Here is a 20,499-nt window from a genome sequence, read left to right on the forward strand (position 1 = left end):
ACTACGTCCGCAAAAGCATAAAAAAGTTTATTGGAGCATCATGGCCGGTGGGGCGGGTATTGCTGAGTCGTGGGGGAGGGGGCCGATCCCGCCGGCCGTAGAGGCCCCTAAAGTGCACTCGGTGAGGCGAGGGTGGGGGCGTTGCATAGAGAGTCGGGCCGGCCGCTCCTCCTCGGTTCTCTTGCCTCTCGATCCAGCTAAGCCAGGCCAGCCTCTGGGCTGCCCCGCGCCCCGGGCTTGCCGCTGCTGGGGCTCACGAAAACGGCGGGCGCACGCGCCTGCAGCGCCGGCCCGGGCTCTCGGCCTCTGCACCCGGGGGCGGCCAGAGCAGCACTGCCCAGGCGCGTCTGCGCCACTGGAATCTCGTCCATGGACTCGGCTGACGCCGAGTGGTAAGCGCCTGCAGGACCAGCGGCGTGCACTGGGCTGGCGCCCGCAGAATCCGACGATGAGCTGGAGCGGCGGCCTAGGGCCTGGGGCCCTGCGGGGGTGGAGGAGAACGTGAAAGTAGAGGCTGCGACTTGCTTGGGGCCCTACCTTGGAGCTCACCGAGCAGGATCTGGTCAGGAAGGGGCGCTCACCCGGCAGCCTCGGCAGCGGGGGCTCCCGGTCCAAGGTCCCAGAGGTCGGCACCTTATACGCGCGCCGCTTCCTCTTTTTCTGCAGAGACAGTGGGGAGCCTGAGTGACATCGCCAAAAGAAGCAGAGGAGTGGGGCGGGATAGAGGCTTCTTTCCCTTCCCCTTCCACCTGGACTAGGGGCTGAGCGCCGTCCCCCTACCTGGGGTCGGATCCGGGGTGGTAGAGCGAGAGTCTCTGGGGAGGAGGGTGGTGGAGGGTCCACTTGGCCGAGGGTGGCAAGGAACCGGGAGGGACTGAGGGAGAAGCTGAGGGTAAGCTCTGAATGCTGTTGTTCCCTCAAATCCCACCCCCCCCCCCAAACCCGCCCCTTTGGAGGTCCTGAAATAAGCCTGCATCCCTCGCAGACAATAGAAAGGGGCATTGATCTGTCCAAGGCCACACTGGGCTGGACCCAGACCTGTGCCTTGGCCTTGGCCTACCCCTCTCTCCCACCTTTGATGGCCCTACCATGCCAATGGGAGATGTCCAGGTGGCACACGCCCAAGCCACACTCACTTGGCACTCACTGCGACGGGCCTAGCCTGGCCAGGGGGCTCTGGGCGCACATGGCTGAAGGTTCGCATGTAGAACTCCATCTCCTGGGGAAGGTGGGGGTCAGGGAGGCTGGGAGGCCAGGTGTGGATCCAGGGCCTTCTGGGTCCTGAGCCTACCCTGTCCTGGACACAATACCCCCTCCCAGCCTCTGTGAGAGGTCTAGGCACAGAGGTCTAGGGCTGTCCTCCTCCAGGCTTCCCGGCTATGCTGGGAAAACCCCCTCTGCAGGACAAGGATTAAAACACCCATTTCTGGACCTTATCCCATCCTCACCTCCTCCTGACTTCATCTAGTCAAACTCAGCCTCCTCTGGGAAGCCCCCAGCCTCATGGGTCCAATGCACACAGTCTACAGCTGCTCTGGCCAAGGGGTGTGGGGGTGAGGAAGAGGTTCGAAGAACTGCCCTCTCCTGCTTCTGGCTCTTCTCAGGGCTCTAGTCTCCGAGCCAATTTTTTCCCTGGCTGGGAGACCAGGCAGCTGTTCATATGCTGGGGTGTGCACCCAAGGCTGTGTGCACAGCTCCGCAGCTCCCGCAGAGCTGAGTCCTCACAGCAACAGCCACAATCTCGACTGCTGGGGGAGTGGTGTGGGCCCAGCCAACCCCACACCTTCCCGGAAAGGGCAGGCAGTACATGGTGGGAAAAACAGCACCACAGCCCCATCTGGGACCAGGCTTATGGGCAGAGTTCTGTGTCTTGTTTAGTCCCTGATCCTCACAGCCACCCTGGGAGTGACAGATCCAAACCCTGAAAGTGAAGGGGCATGAGGTCAGGAGTTCACAAGGTGGCACTCTAGCGCACACAACTCGCCCTAGCTACAGTCCACCAAGACTGCAGGTGAGGAAACAAAAACCAGGAAAAAGCCAGCCCTGGAAGGGAGTAGGACTGAGGGTGAGGGGCGGAGCCTGAACGACGAGGCCCCGCCCCCACTGGGCAGTGGGAGGGCACCCAGACAGCTGTCGCCTGCTCCCCAGCCGTTTCCATGGAGACCCAGGCGTCCTGACTAATGCAGAGATGACACTGTAACAGCAACACCGTCTCTAAAACAAGCCTATGTTTGGGGGCAACGGCTCCAGAACAGGGCCCCTCCCGCATTCCTGCTCAGCGTGGGGGTGGGGAGGCTGCCTGTGGGGCCCTGGCAGATCTGAGGGACAGAGCCCAGCTGGCCACGGGCTGGCTACACAGATGCAGTGATTGAAGCTGGGGGTAAGCCCCACGCCCAACTTATGCCCAGGCTGGCCCTTTGGGGAGGAGTGTGGGGGTGCCAGCCAGAGGGCCCTGGGAAAGAGGAAAGGGTCAGAGGCCAGTTACAAGGACTGGGACCTCAAGATAATCCTCCGCCAACATCTTTCCTCTTCCCCAATGTGGACTCAGCACCCCTCCAGGGCCCAGCAGAGAGGGGCAAAGTGTACCCTAGTGCCCCTAAGCTCTAGAAGGGTAAGATGGGTGGGAGGGTGGCAGCAGAAGAGGATGGTCCCAGAAGCCTGAGGGGCCAGGATAGGATAAAAGCCAGTCCTAGCCAGCAGGGGAAGTCTGAGGGTATCATTAGGGTGTCCTCACTCAACCCCCCCTTCCCTCATCACTGCTGTCCCTAGGATCCTCCCAGAGACCTTCAAAATTTACACATTCCTGAATGGTACTTGGCAGCCCTCAGCCTCAGCTCTCTCCTCCATACAATGGGACAAGCACAGCCCTCTACCCCCTGGGGAGGCCTCTCTGAGGTCATTTGCAGATATTAAATGCCCTTGCTGCTGGCACATCTGGCCCCAAATCCTAGGCAGGCAGTGACTACAGAGCAGGGGTCCAGAGCCCTCAAGTCTGGGCATCCCAGGGCCAGCCCTGCCTCAATGGGCACTGGCTGTGAAATTTGAGAAATTCTCCTGCCTACCTCTCCGAGCCTCAGTCTCCTCTCTGAAGTGGGTATGGGGATGATACCCACTCCCAGGATGGCTGCCACTGTGCTTACATGGGTTCAGGGCAGGTACACAGTTGTATGGCGGGAGGTCTCCGCCAAGAACCAGCACCCCCCTAGGCCTGCCCAGGCCTGACAGCCTGGCCCACCCCTGGCAATGAGAACAGGAGAGGCAGGGTCCCAAGCCCTCCCCTAATCCACCCACCAGCCTGTTTGTGTCCAATTGACATAAGGCCTTGGGATCCGGAGCTCAGATTTTCCAGCAAGGCCTGCCTGGGCCCTCTGCCTTCCCAGTCCCTGGGGGCTCCAAGGACTAGACCACCCCCACCCCTAGCTGCTGACCTCAGGAAGCCACAGGGCGTGGGAATGGGGATAGGCTGGTCAGCAGCTGGCCTGGCCAGGCTCGAGCCTGCACTGGAGGGTTCCTGCCTCAGAGTGTAGAGATCTTAATTCTTCCCAGATCCAGCTTGTTTACCCTTTCTTGGCCCAATATGCTCATCTGCAACATGGGTAAGGTAACATTACCTGCCTCATGGGCTGTTTTAAGCATTAAATAGGGTGGTGGGCATAAGGGCTCAGTGTCCCGGGTGGAAAAAACTGATGGCTCCATCCTAGTGACCCAGTCACTGGTCCATCCCTCTCTCTTCTGTAGCCCCAACCTGCCCATTTCCAGGCTCCCACATTCCACACCCTCCAGCACATGCTTGGACCCTGGAAGAGCACATACATGGGGTCAGGGAAATGCAGGGCTCTCTCTGGCTTGTGGCTGTACTTGAGCAAGCCGGCATGTGCTGAGGCCTGGCCTCGCTCCTGCTGCCCTCAGTACCCCCTACCCCAGCTGCTGTTCCAGGCCCACTTCCCTTAGCTCTGTCTCATCATGAGTTGCTCGCTACACAGCCCACCACCCCTCCCCACCCAGGCCCCATCTCCCTTCCCATCAGCCCTTTGGGCCACTTCTATACCTGAATGGGCCGCATCTTGGGGGGACATGACTTGAGCTCCCTGTGGGCCCCTTTTGCCTCCTGTGGCGGGCGATGTTGCACGATGTACTCATAGGTGGTGAGCTTGTGCCATACTGAGGGAGTGAGGAGAGGGTTCAGTGCAGTGGAAAAGGGACCCTGGAGTTTAGAAGGTGAGGGAGGGTACCCAGCCCCAGGCTGAAACCACTGCCCCCACATACACTACGCCACGGAGTGAGACTATACTATAACAGAGAGCCAGCACTGGAAAGGGGCATGACTTCAGGGCTCTACAGCCCAACTGGGTATCTGCCTGCAGCCTAGAGACCCCTATCCCCTGCAAGGCAGGAGTGGGTATGTAGGTATTTAGGTGGAGGCACTTACTGAGATAAATGTGGAAACAGAGCAGGTGGCCAAGGAGGGCTGTGGAGAGCAGGCCCAGAAGGATGAGTACGGCAGCCAGGGCCAGGATGGCAGGAGCCTGGGTCTCCACAGGGGCAGCAGGCAGGAACACGAACCACACATCCGTGTGATTCTTCAGGACTGCAACGCACAGACAGACTGTGCTCAGCCAAGGTTGTGACCAGTGACCAGAAGGGGCTCAGGGTTAGGGGATGGGAGTGGGCCTGGAGCCCAGACTAACCTTCAAAGTGGCGGTTGGTGCGCAGCCGCATAGGGTTGATAAAGAACTCCACGAAGACATAAGTGGCCACCAGCACGAGGAGCAGGACACCCAGTAAAGCAGATGCCACACTGTGTAGAAAGAGCCTGGGCCCAGCCGTGGGCAGCTGTCAGCACCCAGGTGCTCCAGCTGGGTAAGGGCCCAGAGCTCAGAAGGGTCTGTGGTTGGGATGGGGAGCCTGGCCTCTGACCCCACAGCCCCAACTCCTCATGAAGCCAAAGGCTAATGGTAAAGGTAAAAATGGATGGTCCCCCCATCAGACTCCTCACCCTTCCCTGGGCCAGCAGGAAGAAGACCCCAAACCTATCCTCAGTGTCCCAGGCAGCAGCCATCAGGAGCATCACCCTCAGACCAGCACACACTAATACACGCCAGCGGACAGGTCCTCCAAGCACCACCATCTCTGCACTGCCCCATATGCACACTCAAAGTCCATTGCTCATGCATTCAGACACGCGCATCCCTAGACACCCGTGAGGCCCAGGCCCCACTCTCACCGGTAGTTCCTCTCGCCCACGCAGTTGTTGAGCCACTTGCAGTGGTGGTCGAAGCCGCACACGCACTTGTTGCAGGCGCTGCAGTGCTTGGAGCGAGCGCTCCTGTGGGGAGGGAGGGAGCACATAGGGGTCGGCCTGCTCGTCCAGTCCTTCACCACCCGACCTGGCCGGGGCGGCAGGGTTCGAGAAGGGACTGCAGCACCAAGCCTGGAGCCGGTTACGGATCGGGCGACCCCGCCCGACAGCTGAGCACGGCGACGGGGAGCGCGCGCGCCCTCTGGTGGCACTGCGCGGCGGAGCACCCGGAGGAGGCAGCGCTTCTGAAGAGCCGGGACCCAGACGCGGGCTCGGGCGGAAGGCTATGGGGAGCATTATACTCTCCCACTCTGGGACTGCGCACCCGGGTGATGGTGGTGTGAAACGGCAACGAGGCTGCCTTTCCAAGCAAGGACCCCTGCGCTGAGCCAGCAGATGATGCATGTATGAGGCCAGGGAGTGAAAGAGAGCAAGGTTGCCAGGCCCAGGGCCTGCATTGCACTTCCTGACATCTTCACTTTTTGAGTCCCTGTTTCCCTGCCAGACTATGGGAATTTTTTCTGGCATTCTCCCAAAAAGCCTCAGTCTGTCTGGCCTAATCCAAAAGGAGCCAAAGAAAGAGAAACAAGCGAACATCTGGGTGAGCGTTAGGTGACCGGTATGCAGTTCCCTGCAGGGGTTCAGATGAGGTGAGGCCACATTAGGAAGGCAAATGAGCCTCCTAGCCCCAGAGAGGGATCAGGGAAGCCCAAAGGAATGTGGAAGAGTGAGTCACCCGGTGTCCTGTCAGTCCCCCCGCAACCACAACAGAACAGAGCCCTGGAATGGGCAGCAACTGCCAGAGCATCCACTGAGGAACAATGAACATGCTGACTGGTGTCTAGTGAAGGGAAGGATGGACTGATGCCAAAGGCCTCAGTGCCTCAATGCTGTTGGATCTTTTTCTGTCCTACGGACAGATCCACTTCAACAGGCTGCCTGGTTCTTAAGATTAGCAGGGAGCTGGCCTTGGACCCCACCCTCATCCCGGATCCCCTACCTGAGGCTGGGAGACCGGGAAGCTTCAGGGAGTTGGGGGCAGGATGGGATGACTAGGGAGGCAGTCTGGACCAGCCAAGGGTAGGCTCTGCACATTGTGACTCCTCTCCCTACTAGCAGTGTGACCTGAAGCAAGTCACTTGGCCTCTCTGGGCCTCAGAGTCCTCATGAGTAAATGAGGATAATAATATCAGCTCGGAGGCCAGATAGGCTGGATTGTGAATCTGGCTCTGCTGCCCAATAGACATATGACCTCAGGCAGGCCTCTTAGCCTTTCTGAGCATTAGGCTCTTCCTTCTCTGTGAAGTGAGAAAGATGCGGCTTAGCACGTAGTAAGTACTCAAGCATTAACTCCCCTCCTCACCCCTATCTGGGAATACTTGTGAGAAATGGGAGGGAAGGGAGTGTTACTGGCAGAGTTAGTCATTAGAAATGTTTGTGGCAGAGCCAAACGTTTCCCACTTTGACTGCTGGAAATGCTATTCCTCGTCTTCTGTTTCCAGTCACCTTCTCCTCACCTTCTCCTTTACCCAATTCTCTGTCACTCCATCGAGATTCGTGACTGTGTAAAACTTGAGAGTCCTGAGGCATCAGGATGACTGTAAAGCCCTGGGCATGCCCCTCTCTGCCTTGAGCTCCTGCTGGCAGTTCCCTGGGGAACACTCATTGCCCACACACCCTCAGTCCACACGCACTCACACATCCACATCGCACAAGTTGCAGTGCAGGTCTTCGATGACGTGTGCATGTTGGCTGCGGTTGAAGATGGGCAGGGGCCCTGCGTAGCTCTTGTCCCGCACGTTGGCATCCGCTGGATCAATGGAGACAGCAGTCAGGTGCACCACAAGGTGGCCGGCAAAGATGACGCCCATACACTGGCCCAGCAGGTTAAAGACTCACTCCACACTCTGCCAGCTGGGCGCCCCACTCCTGCTTCCTGTGGCTAGAGAACTGCTCTCCACCTACATATAACTCCCCCATGCAGAGACTCTCTGCCTGTGCCTCTTCCTACCTCCACCCCCGGAGAGCTTCCTTGTCAGACCTCTACAGCATACCTGTGCCCCAGATGGAAGAGGAGAAGGGCCAGCTGGTAATGGAGCTCACAAGCCAGCACTGCCTACTGCTGCCAAGGGCCCCCAAACACAGGGCCCTGGCCTCACTGCTCCAGGCCTGGTGCAGGCCCTGCTGGTCTTACCTCAGAATCTGATTTGGTTTCAGATTCTAAATGGTGAAGTGAGACTGAAAGAGATTATCCTCTAAAGTCAAGAGACCTAAAATAAAAGTTCTAAGCTTGTTTATCTTGCTTTCACAGGAAGTCAGCTCTGAGAGGGAAGCAGCCACCCTTTCCCAGAAGCTGGGCCAGATGGAGAATCACTTGCAGACAGGGCCTCATACACCCACCACCTCCCTGACCTGCAGCCCAGGTACATAGAGCCCTGGGGCTGAGTGTCTGGGATGGCCTGTCACATTCGGGACCTGGCCAGGGGTAGCATGGCTAATTCCTAGCGCTGAAACACAGATCTTGCAGGACCTATCTGCTCAATGATTGAACCACATGCTAGAGACAGGTATGCTCACAATTTGCTGCAAAGTCTGAATGTGTAAAAATTCACCAACAGATTCCACTCAGGCAGCCATCCTCCCTCCCTCCCTCCCTCCTCTTGCTAGCCAGGCAGACATCATCCCTCCATCATTTATCCTCCATCCATCACCTGTCCAACGCCCTTTTCTCCCTTCTTCTACCCCGCAGCAGCCAAATTTCTGTACATGTCTGCATGAGCCAGGCTCCACCCTACTGTGCTGCACCACAGCTGAAAGAGACAATCCCGTGGCCCATCACAGCCTCTATCCCTACGGTCCTGGCTATGGGTCAGGCCTTCACCTCTTGCCTGAGTTATTCCATAGTCTCCTGACTCTGCTCCTCCTCTCTGGGTCCCCTTGAGACTGCCCTTCACTTGGTCTCAAAGTAAGCTTTCAAAAACTTAAACCTAAAGCCTTACCTGCTTAAACACCCGCAATGGGTCTCAATGGCTCTCAAGCTAAAGTTTACTCTTTAGCTCAGTGCCAAAGCCCCTTTTGCTCTGGCTCCTCTCAAACCTCTCTGGTATCACCAACCACTACTCCTCACCATTCCAGCCTCTCTTCAGACACACTGAATGTGGGCAAACATTTAGTTTCCTGCCTGCTGCAACACTTCTCCCACCCCCACCCCCTGGTTCATTCATTCAGCTGTTTACCAAGGTCTTTCTCTATACCAGGAACTGAAAGATATGGCAGGAGCAAGACAGACTTGGTCCCTAACCCCAAGGAGCCTACAGTCTGGTGGGAAACACAGACATTAATCAAATAATGGGTTGATTGTAATGAAGAAAGTTAACAGGACTGTGTGAGTTTGTAACTGGGCGACCTCGTCTGGTCTGAAGGGATCTGGAAAGCTTCCCTGAGGAAGTATCGTCTCAGTTGAGACTTGGAGAAGAACAGATAACGGGGACCTGGCAGGGAATGGAAGGAGGAGAAGGAGCCTGGCTGTGTACCGGGAGCAAGCAGAGTCCCAACCAGAGGGGTGGCTGACGTGTGGTTCCAGCTCAGCTCATTGCTGCCATGCAAGAACGAGGGCCCATGTCACCAATTCTGGCTTTTCAAAAGGAACAAGGAATCTGTTTTTCTATGTGAGGTCTCTGATTTTTTAAATGTTGACAAGGAAATAATTTTTAAAACACACCTGCTGAAGGAATGCTTAAGATCTATTTTGCGTGTTATTATCTCTCAGTTAAAAAAGAAAAATTTTTTTCAGGTAGGCCCACTTGGCCCACGGGCTGCCAGTTCTTGACTCCTGACTTGGCCGAGTGTTGGGGTGGAGAGAGGGACAAGGGGCTTCCAGGAAGAGACCACTGTTACCACAACAGAGAACAACAGAGGAAATAATATAAGAGGCTGGGCAGGTGGGCAGAGTTCAGAACATGGAGAGCCTTGAGGATCTTGAACCTCATTCCTTAAGGCAGGAAGAAGCCATGAGAGGGTGTTAAGCTAGGGAGCAATTTTATCAGATTTGTTTTTTGAAAGGACATTCTGGCTGCAGGGACACAGATGGACTGGCCAGAGTGACAGTATGTGGGGGGGAGACCTGTTCGGAAACAAAATGGTCATCTAGGTAAGAGAGGCAGAAGCAATGGGGAGAAAAAGACAGCTAATTCAATAGCTATTTAGGAGGTAAAATCAATAGGACCTGATGACTGACGGGATAGAGCAGATGAAGGAAAGGGGCGGAGCCGAGAGTACCTGGAGAGGCAGATGGAGGGGAGGAGGGGAGCCGTGAGCAGCAGGTGGCATCTGGGCCCATGGTGACGTTGGTCTAGACGGCCCTCCTCCTGCACCCAGTCTGCTGTCTGAGCCCTTACCCCCAAACTTACCACGTGACAATCTCCAGTCTACAAGGCTTTCCTCCAGCTGGAGGGAGCACCCCAGGGCTGGGGTCCTGACTTACTCATCTTTGCAACCCTAGGGCCCAGGCCAGTTCCAGGCCCGAGGTGCGTACTTGGTACACACCATTACCCTACCTCACTCCTCAGGGGCCCTGAGGGAACCTGCAGAAGGAGGATGGCCTTGATGGAAGGAAGGAAAACCATCCAAACCTGGAAATGGGGTGCCAGACCAGGTGGCTCTGTGAGCCTCCACAATGCCCAAAACAATGACTGTGGAGAGGACAAAACCCTTAAACCATCCCCCTGCCTGAGCAGCCCTTTGGGCCTCACTGAGTACCAGCTGCATGACCTCAGGAAGTCACTTAATCTCTCTGAACCCCAATTTCTTCACTAGTAAAGTGGGGAGAATACCTTCCTTACAGATTATTATGAAGACTGAATGAGATAATCCATGTACAAGGTTGGCACAGTGCCTTTATATAGTGTGGGGTGTGCCCAGTCCAGATCACTGGAGGAATGTTCCATGAAGCATTCTACTTAATAGCACTAAGCCCTATTGGTCACCTCAGGGGAAGTCCAGCTTTCCATTTACAAAGCTGATGACTAGGCTCTGGGCCCTAGTGAACCAAGAAGCCCCATAATGACGCTGCTGGTGTTTGAGGACAACAATCTTCTCTAGAGACCCTCTCTACACACCTGCCCTTGTCACTCAGCAGCCCAGGGCTCTGCAGTTTCCCAAGAGGGCATGCTCATACTCATGGCTCACACATTCTAGTGCTCACACACACATCCTTGCATGCTCCTTGTCTCCACCTTGGGAAGCAGGCAGAACTCTTCCTGTCAGACAAAGAAGAAGGCTGAACTCTGGAGCCCTGGAAGAAGCTGCTCAGCCTTGTGCAGCCTGAAAGGACTGGGCTTGGACCAAGCTCAGCTGCTGACTCTATGCCCGAGGCTTTCAAGTTCATCCCTGCCAACGTCCTTTAGCTCATCTTAGCCCTCTTCCTCCAGAGGCCCAAGGAATCATCTCCATGAAGCACATACACCAGGGCACATTGTCATGGGCACCCTCTGAACAGGGCACATGGCCGCCTGCTGTACCCTAATCTCCCAGCCTTGCACCCACATCCTCTGCTCCTGGGGGTCGTGGCCAGGGCTGGGGCAGTCGCACCACTAGGCTTGTGCAAGTTCGTGTTTGTCACTGTTTCCAGGAGCTTCCAGGGCATCTTTATCCCTCTTCTTGTCAATTCAACCTCACCCTAAAAGGTTCTGATTTACAAAATCAAAGAGTTCCTAAACAGTTCTGGGTACAGCATAATAATCTGTCCGTAAATAAAACCACATTTTAAATGTACCAGGAAACTTGCTATGTAAAAGAATTCTACCGTGACTCTTTTTGAAAAGTAAAAAATTCTTTTGTAAGTAAAATAATTACTCTCTAATTTATCCCTTGTTGAGTTCTGGACACAATTAGCTCAAAGAGAGCTTTAAGGCTCCCTTCTGTCATCACTCTTGCACATCCCTCCATCCATTGCCCTCACTCTTCCATGCACCAGCCCCACACTTTCCCAAGGATACAGCATAGCCAGCAGGCACCCAGTGGTGAGGCAGGAGGGGAACGAGGACCCCAAAGCCGATCACAGCAAAGAAGAGGTATAGCAGCCATGCCACAATCTGGAGTGGGTGAGGGGGCCAGCTCCACCCATTCCGGCGGGATCGCTGGCCCTGCAGCTCTGGGGAGGGTCTGCTGGCTTGTGCAGGCGCTGTCCATACACTCTTCTCAGGGGCTGTCTTGTTGGAGGGCTTGTTGCAGATGTTCATCTCCAGAGGGAGAAACAGTAGAGAGAGCATTAGCCTGAGGAGGCCCAGGCTGGAGCCCAGAGCCCCATGCTTGCAGCCAAGTTTCAGCAAGGGAGGAGCAGACTAGGATGGGAAGCCATCTTCCAGCTACTCTGCAGGGGAACCAGGGGCCCTAGCATGACAAAGTCTGGCAGTGGGGGAGGGTGGGAGTGGAGTGCTGGTCTCAAAGCCCCACAACAAGTTCTGGCCCCAGCCCTGGCCAGGACAAGGTAGGAGGGTCCAAGGTTTATTCAGGACACACTGTGGCTGCCTGTTACTCAAAGTGCTGTCTCCACAGCCATCAAAGTTAAACCCAGTAAGACATGTTCTCATCTGGTAACAATATCAGGCTGGGGCCAGAGCGATGAGAACACATGCTGATTCTGTTAGGATTAGTCACCTCTGTCCTCAGGCCCAAATGCAAGTGTCAGAGAGGGTCCCCTTACCCTTTGCTAAGGGAAACAGGGAGGGGTGGGGGGTGGCTGAGGAAGGGGATCTGGCCTCTGCCTCTTGGCAAGCACGTAATCCTTTTAGGACTGGAGGACCCTGAACCATCTTCCCTGTGCCTCAGAAGGGCTGCCTGAGGTTTCTTAGCTGAGGAGGAGCCAGTACACGAGAAAAGGGAGGATTCCTCCTTGGTTTTCTCCAGCAGCAGAAATGACCGTGTTTCTCTAAGTAAATCTGGGCCTAGTGCACCGAAAGCAGAAAGGTAGGCTGATGCCCTTTGACTCACTAAAGGGAGCTCAGGGAAGGCCAGGCCTTAGCCAGAGCCAGACCACCAGATGGCAGCACTCTCCCACCCCCAACCTGCCATTCTTCAGCCCAAGAGCTGGCCTGGTAGCCAAAGTTACACGCAGGGCAGGCAGGGTGGGCCTGTCGGTACAGGAGGAAGAGCCCCACCCCCACTATCTTCTGGGCCTGAGGTGGGACTAGAGCCTGAGCAGGCACCGCCACACTTGGGAACACAAGTCAACTCAGAGCTCTTGGTGGGAAGGCCAGGAACTAGGGACAAAACTCTGATGGCTGGACTCTCCTTTCAGGAGCCTGTGCCCATGGGCCAGGGAGTCTGACTAAGCCAAAGGGTATGGCAGACCCCCCTCAGCACATCTGCCTGGAACACTTTCCTTACTTCTCAGCCCAACAAAGTGCGACTAGACCTTCAGAGCCCACTGTGTCACCTCATCCAGGAAGCTTTCCCTGATGCCCCAAGCAGAGTCAGGGGGCCCTCATGCTCAGTCTTTATGGGGCAAGTCACTCTGCCATTTGTAACACTTTGCCATCCCCATGTCTGCCCCCGTTATGCCGGGGCAGCAAATGTACTGTGATTCATGCACCTCTGTTCCCTACATCCCTCCCCCAAGCACCCAGAACCTACCTTGTACATAGTAGGTGCTCAGTAAATATTTGCTGACATGAAAGCATCTGAAATAAAAGGAAATGTGGGCGCGGTGAATGGTGTGGAATCCTGGTCCACCTGTAGCCATCTGGCCCACTCTGCCCTGCCATCAACTTGCACAGCTCCCATGCACCCACATCCCCCGTCCCAGCTCCCCCTGCCACGAGCTATTACCCTGACTGCCAGACATTCCCACTTAGCCACTCTGCCCTTCATCCTGGCTGAGGCTCAGGGCCTCCTGTAAGCCAAGCCTGGGATATCTGAAGTCACCTCTGAGTAGCTTCATCTCAGAGCTAAATGGAGTGACTTAGTTTTCTCCCAGGGACTCAACTGGAATCCTTTGGTTATTTGCTTTGTCTTCAGTAAGAGGCAGCAAAAGGTGAAAAAAGAGCCCTAGCTTTGGTGGAAACAGATCTAGGTTCAAGTCCTGGCTCTGTACTTACCAGCCAAGTGGCCTGAGTTTCCCCATCTGAACAAGGGGTCGGGATCCTACCTAGGGCTGCATATAGATCAGTGACACTGTAGGTAAAACCTTGACACAAAAATGCTCCCTAAATGGTAGACGTTATAATTACCCTTAAAATAGCTCTCTGGGTTGTCCTCACATCTCCAGACTGCAGCTACTGCATCTGATATTCTCCAAGGTTTATGACCAAAGTGATAGGGTTGGTTGAAGTTGCTTTCTTAAGTCAGTGGTCCCAAGGAACACCGCGTCATAAGAGCTGGGCCACTCTAACCTTCTCACCTTCAATCTAAGGTGATAAAGATGATCAAAAAGTTGGCATCACTTTATTATGAATGTCCCCAGAGGTAGCAAATCATTGTTCTTGACTTTTGGAAATAGTCAAAGGTCATCAGGTCAAGCCCTGTGAATTACAGCTGAGCTAGGTGGTTCTGCTAGGGGTGGGGTTAGGGGAGGCAAATTCCTGTGGCTCACACCTTGGCTCTCCAGTGACCCCATCACTAGGGCAACTACTTTGAAGGGAATTTATGAATTGGGGTCCCTAAGTTCTGGCTTTCCTTTTGCCATCCTCACACCTAAACAGCCCTACTAGAGAGTTTCTAAAAAGAGAAGCAGAGGCACAAGGCTGACATGTCCCCACTGCCCAGGGTACCTGGCAGTGGCTGCAGGCACCCCCAGTGCTGCTGCATCGCCAATACCTGAGGTGGGAGGAGTCACTGTGTGAGGGCAGGGGCCTACCACAAACAGCCTTGGGGGTGGCTCCAACTCCAAAACAGGGTGGTCTTGACCCAGAGAGGTACCACTTGCATGACACTGTGGATGAGGGGACGGTGCTGTTGGGTCTAAGTCCCTTGCAGCAGTGGCAGCACTCTAGAGTAGACACCGAGCTGGCCAGGAGGCATACCACCTGCCCCAAAAGCCTGGGCTAGCCAACTCTTAACTGATGACATTTTCCCTTGTGGAGTTCATGGCCACAAATTCTTTTGGCCTAAAAGATTTTTTTTTTTCCTGCTTTTTCTCTCCAAATCCCCCCAGTACATAGTTGTATATTTTTAGTTGTGGGTCCTTCTAGTTGTGGCATGCGGGACGCTGCCTCAGCATGGCCTAATGAGTGGCGCCATGTCTGCGCCCAGGATCCAAACCAGTGAAACCCTGGGCCGCTGAAGCAGAGCGTGCGAACTTAACCACTCGGCCACAGGGCCAGCCCCTGGCCTAAAAGATTTGGATTAAAAGGTTTGGGAGGTAGGAGAGAGTGCAAGATGGGGCCTCAAGCACGAAGGAGACCAAGCACTGTCACCACACCCAGGCACTTCTCTAGGAGGTCAGATTGAAAGATGCATGGCTCTGCTCCTAAACAACGCACCAGCTTGTGCACTCACACCTTGGCCCAGTCAGTGCTTACTGGGGCCCAGCCCTCTGTGTGCACTAAGGGTGTAAACATACCTGAGACCAGGCTCCTGCCCTCAGGGACTTGCTTTCTGAGGAACCAGACAGACATCAGGGCAGTGGGTGAATGGGTATTTTGGTAGCCTTGCAAGGGCCAGCCATTCAGTGTGACAGAACACAGGGTGGATAGGTTTGGGGGTTGGAGGTAGGGTCCAGAGAGAAAGAGAGATGAGCTCTGGGAAGCCACGGGGTCAGATCCCACAGGGCCTGGGAGGCCAAGTGAGGAAGCTTGGGCATTGTTGCAAGAGCCACAGAGCATCACAGGAAGTTTAATGCAGAGGTGTGACATAAAGGTGATGGATGTTTTAGAAAACTTTCTAGTCACAGTGGGGAGGAGGACATGAGCAAGAGGGGAAAGGTGAGCAGCGGGGGAGGTGCCATCACAGCAGGCTTGCCCAGGGAGAGCTGCAGTCTAGCAGCCCTGTGCTTTGGGAGGAGTTGGGAGGTGGAGGTCAAGCCCACAAGCTCCCCCGGGCCCTCAATGCTCCCAGCTGCATCTTTGGTGGGCTGAGAGGTATGTGGCCCTTGATAAAAGATTCTTCATACACCTTCTGCTGCCACAGAACAAACCACAGAGTTAAGCTGGCAGAGATGGGGGAAACCAATAGCAAAGAGATCCCATGGAGTGTTGTGGCCAAAGGTAGCCACCCTGTTGGTAAGCCAAGGACCCACTTAGCTTCTGAGGCGGGCTGGAGGGGCTGTGCAGACCCCTCCCTTGTCCCAACAAGGTGAAGGCCATTGCCAGGTTGACAATAATCTGTTTATGTTAACATTCACTTACTAAAAGCCTCAAACGGCATTTGCAAAATTAGGTTAGGCTACCTTAGTTTATATGCCTAATTTAAATGAGGGAAATCTTAACATATCAAGTCCCCATTATGAAATGTAGAATAGTTACATGACTGATTCACCTTCCTCTTGCCCACCTCTTCTCCCACCAAAAACATATTTAGTAACGTTGTTCTGAGATTCATGAATGGTACTGTCAAAAGAACCAGACTGCGGTGAAAAGTACCAGCCCTGGAGAGGCTGTGGGCATCCTTGCATTCCTGCAAGATGTCTGAGGATTCCAGGAAAGAATCAACTTAATTACTAAAGAGGGTTTGTAAGGGGAGATCATGGAACTGGGAGGATAGATTGATGGGGTCAGAGGAGAGATGACAGGGCTGATGTGGAGGCTTGGAGGGCCTGGGGACCTGAGCCACTGATAGGCAGAGACAGGTTGGAGCCAGGGAAAAGGGCTAGGCCTGGAGACAGAGTCTGGTTCTAGTTCCTACACTGCCACTCACAGACCAAGGAATCTGGGGATGGGGGAGAAATCTCATAGAGTCACCTCTTTGGGTCTCTCCTTTATTCTTCTTTCAAAAAGTTAGCTGGAAGTCAACCTGGCAATATCTACCAAACTTTAGAACACATACACCCTTGGGCCCAGACATTCTGTTTCTAGGTATTTATCTTATACATAAACTCACAAAGTACACAGTGATTCATTGCAGTCTTGTTTGTAATAATAAAGGACAAAAAAAAATATAAACAAACTATGGCACATTCACACAATGGAATGCTGTACAACATCAAAAACAATAAGAGATGAAATGACCTTTGATACACAGTTAAGTGGAAAAGCAAGATGTGGGATGGCTGTGGAGCAGTGCCACTGAGTTAGCAAAAACAAAGGGGGATGGATAGACATCTATGTTCTTACACGCACAGATTCTCTCTGGAAAGAAATGCAAGAAAGCAGACACAGGGGCAATCTCTGGGAAGGAGATCTAGTGGCTGGGGGTGAGACAGATTTGCTTTTACTATGTACTCCTTGGTACTGTTTGAAATTTTTTTATACCATGTGTATGTACTGGTTTTGAAAAAAACACAAATAAATACTTGAGGGGTGTCCCTGCTTACCCTCCTGGCCCCACTGGGTTGCCATGTGGAACAAATGTGCTCGTGTGATCCAGAGCCCTGCACCATGTCAGACAGACAAGGAAATCCTGCCTAACAACCGTGCAACACGAGTGCTCAGTGTTAGTTCAATGCTTTCTCACTCTTGAAAGCAATTCTGAGTCCTTCAGCTGCAGAGCAGTGAGAAAGAGATGCAGGGCTCCCTACTAGCTGTTGGGGGTCTTGTCAAAGCCAGAATCAGACAACCAGGCAACACAAGAGAGGAGTTGCTGGGCAGAACCTTGTTCCAGTCCTCAGCCAAAGGCCAGGTCAGCTCCTCACAACTCCAGAACCCAAAGGGAGGCTGCACACCACAGGAAGGTTTTGCTCCCAACTATCTTTTCTTTTTGCTAGAGGATTTATGGTTGCTACGCAAATGATTTTCCACGGATATTTCTAATCAACTTTTCAGGGTTTTTTGCAGAATCTGCTTTTAAAGTAATTTTCACCAAGATTTAATAGATGCCCAATTTAACCACCTAAAGGGAGGCTTGAAAGAAAATGCTGTATGGAGCACAGTTTTACAGTGCAAAAAGTCATTTATAAAAGAACTTTCAAGGGTGAGTACTTTGTTTATTAAAATTCCCCCACAGGTGCCAGAGAAGTCTCTGGCCTTAAAATTCTGGGAAGTGGCTATAGTTTGACTAACAGATGCACATCACAACAACTCCCAGGAAATAAACTGGAACTTCAAGCTGCTCTCAGAGACCTCTCCAATCATCAATCAGTCTCAGATGCGGCTGGGCTCCTCACGGAAACAATATGCAAAAGTCTGGTTCGAGGGATAAAAAACCTTGAAACCTCAGTCATTCCTGAGTTGATGTGGTCTGCAAACATTTTCCGGGCCGTTCTCCTCCTGAAGCAACCACTGCAAACTGTTTGGGATTCAAGTTAAGCCAAGGAAAGGGGACAAGAAGGAGGGAGCAACATGGAGCAAAAACAAAGCCACCGAGCAGAGGTAAGTGTTGATTTTAACCAGGAAATCAACTCACATGATTGTAGGAGGAAGCCTTGAGGAACACCCACCAAGAAACAGTCATTAAGAACAAAGTAAGAAAAAAAAAAAACTGAAACAACAAGAAACTGGCTAATTAAGCACCAATGTTGCTTTTATTGTATCTCATGGTGATGATCTGTTTACAAACCAGCCTCCCTCAGTGAACCACCAGTTCCACAAAAGCAGGGCCTGCCCCTCCCCCATTTCTAAATCCAGCTCTCCTTCAACAAGGGAAACTAAGCCACTTCTTACCATCTCTGCTGCCATCACCCTAATCCAAGCCTCCATCACTGCTCTCCTACAGTGTTTCAAAGATAATGATAACCATCACCAGCATTTAGAGGGCACTTATTCCACACCAGGCACTGCTTTAAGTCTTTGAGGGAATTCACTTATTAAAGCCTCACGACTCTCGGAGCTAGGCCCTATAGTTTCAAACTGTTCTCATAGACCTCTCTAGTCACTGGTCTCAGATGTAGCTGCCACCTCACTTTCTCCCTCATAAACAACAAGCAGAATAACATCTCCTTTTCACAGATGAGGACGCTGAGGTTCAGAAAGACTAAATAAGTTCTTCTAGGAGGCACAGCCAGACCGGCAGAACTAGGATGGGCCTCAGCTGACTTCCCCCTGTGCCCTGTCCTGACCACCCTGCCCACAGCAGCCAGAGTGAGGTGAGCTTTTCAAAACTTGAAACTTATCAAAACTCTTCAATGGTTTCCTCCAACTGCTAGGACAAAGTTGAAACTCCCCAACACATCCTCCAAAGCTCCCCTCACCCTTTCTGTTCCTAAATCCTACTTTGCTGCCTCCAGATCTTTCCATTTGCTTTTCCCTCCTCCAGAAACACTCTTACCCTGCTCACAATGCTGACTCCTTATCAACCTCCAAGTCTTAGCTTAAAAGTCACCTGTTAACAGCAGGCCCTCCCTGACCACCCCACTGCATTTCATCACCAGAGCGCTTATCTTGACCTGAAATCACTTTGTCTATCTGGCGCCTGCTCCCCGCCCTGTCTTCATACTCCGTGGGTTCTGGACACTGGTCGCATCTGTTTGGAGTCCTCCGTGGCCCCGCGCCTGGCACCAAGCCTGACACACAGTAGGCGCTCAGTGCAGATCTGTGAACCCGATGAATGCTAGAAGGAAGCCCCGCGCTCTCCCCGGTCCCTGGAGCCCTGGCCGCGGGCTCCAGACCCAAGCGAGCGCAGAGCCCGGCTGGGCGGCCCAGCCGCGACCCCGAGGCTCAGGTCAGGCTTGGAGGCGAGAACTGCGGCGGTGGCTCCTCACCTGCGCGTCGTGGCGGCCGAGCCAGATCGGCCCCGCGAAGGTCACCCAGCGGTCCAGCCCCCGCGCCTGGCCGTCCTCCCTCCCCAGGGCGGCCGCGCTCAAACCGTCGCGGCGGAGACGTTTCCCGGGACCGGGCGGCGGCGCGCCACGGACCGGGGCCCCATAGCGGGCCGCACGGCAGAGCTGGGCCGGCAAGTCTTCGGGCTCCGGCTCGAGCGGGCTGGCAGTGCGGCGGGGCCAGGCCGAGGCGGGCAGGGCCTCGGCCGGCGCTGGGCCCGTTCCCCTGGCAACGGCGCGGGCTACGGCGCCCCGCAGCGGCCAAACCGCGCTGCGTCGCTTCGCGCCGGCACCCGGGCTCCGGGAGGGGCTCGCCAGGGACCCCTTGGCGCCCCAGCCGGAACGTTCCCCATTCCTTTCCAAACTTTCTCCTCTAAAAACCACTATCCCCTACCGCCAATCCACAGCCTTTCTTCTGGAAATCCTGACTTGTCCCAAATGCGTGCCCCGCCCCCCCTTCAGTTTCTCCCTTGAGACTACCAATCTCAGGGAGACCCCCTCAGTCAGCCTGCACACTTTAGTGAAAGTGTGTGCTGGGCACTGGACCCACCATGAGGAACACCCACGAGATTCCTGCCTTTTAGGGAGATTACAGGCTAAGGAGAAGACAGATCTAGACAAATAAATACACAAATAGATACTCAGGTGCCCCATAATATAAAGTGTAAAAGTTAAGTATAAAAAGCCCAAATGTGTAGCACAAAATATCTCCTTTCTTTTTTTCCTTTAAATCAAGCGTAAATCCTATTAGGAGGCCTCATCTTCTAGGCTGATGGGAAATTAAGTCTTGGTCTCTACTGGGCTTCTCTTACCCAGATTATTCCAAGGACTGAGAATCTCTGAGAAGCATCCTCTGGTCATGGATCCTCTCTGGTACTGAGGCCACAGCTGTTGTCCCATCCACAGGAATTTTAGGTTTGGGCTTTGTGGGGTCATGCCTGCTGCCCTGGTGCTGCCAGGGCATAGGTGCCTGCTTCCTCTGTTCCATGGCCTGCAGATTCTCTTCCTTTTTCCTGCCTGAGGGATCTCCCTACTGGATATGACTTCCCTGAAAGCTCCCTCTCCCCTTTTCCCTGTGGACACTCAGAATGGACTCAGCTCTACCTTGAGCTCAGGCTTTCTCAAAAGACAGAAAGACCCTTTGTCTTCCACCAGATGTCCTATCTGTATCTCTAAGGTCCTGAACCTGTGCGCAGTGGTCTGGCTACCTGCTCAGAATGGGCTGGACAGAAAACATCCCTACCCCTAAAATAAGCCACAAGCATATAATAAAAGCAACATAACAACTCCTGCTCTGTCACATGCCAGTTGTGGGTCCTTGTGCAAGTGACTTAATCTCTCTGCAATATAAATT

The 20,499-nt window shown here is 53.9% G+C and overlaps 1 protein-coding gene across 17 annotated transcripts; it reads right to left on the reverse strand.

Moving 5' to 3' along the window:
* Window positions 1–6: 6 nt before the first annotated feature.
* Window positions 7–19,556, reverse strand: ZDHHC1 (zinc finger DHHC-type containing 1). Of its 17 annotated transcripts, none has more exons than XM_070612141.1 (13): window positions 19,089–19,404; window positions 13,528–13,704; window positions 12,932–12,978; window positions 11,296–11,538; window positions 6,998–7,173; window positions 5,225–5,326; window positions 4,689–4,813; window positions 4,430–4,588; window positions 4,049–4,161; window positions 1,137–1,219; window positions 781–874; window positions 582–660; window positions 7–481 (listed from the first exon to the last, which is right to left on the reverse strand). In XM_070612141.1, exons 3-13 carry the CDS (start codon window positions 12,938–12,940, stop codon window positions 198–200), a joined length of 1,467 nt encoding a protein of 488 aa, XP_070468242.1. In that variant the 5' UTR covers window positions 12,941–12,978; window positions 13,528–13,704; window positions 19,089–19,404; the 3' UTR covers window positions 7–197. The 17 variants fall into 17 exon arrangements, with proteins under 17 accessions (XP_070468242.1, XP_070468238.1, XP_070468240.1 ...); XM_070612137.1 differs by having other exon boundaries at window positions 1,137–1,297; window positions 19,089–19,389; XM_070612139.1 differs by having other exon boundaries at window positions 4,430–4,606; window positions 19,089–19,389.
* Window positions 19,557–20,499: the final 943 nt, after the last annotated feature.

The sequence above is a fragment of the Equus przewalskii genome, chromosome 3 (assembly GCF_037783145.1).
Source record: "Equus przewalskii isolate Varuska chromosome 3, EquPr2, whole genome shotgun sequence".
In the NCBI taxonomy this organism is placed as follows: domain Eukaryota; kingdom Metazoa; phylum Chordata; class Mammalia; order Perissodactyla; family Equidae; genus Equus; species Equus przewalskii.

Coding starts and splice junctions, on each gene's coding strand:
- ZDHHC1 (XM_070612130.1), bottom strand. CDS start 5,896: ATGTTCGCTTGTTTCTCTTTCTTTGGCTCCTTTTGGATTAGGCCAGAC. Junction 4,162..4,429: donor CTGTTTCCACATTTATCTCA/GTAAGTGCCTCC, acceptor TCACTCCCTCAG/TATGGCACAAGCTCACCACC. Junction 482..581: donor CCCGCTGCCGAGGCTGCCGG/GTGAGCGCCCCT, acceptor CCACCCCCGCAG/GGCCCCAGGCCCTAGGCCGC.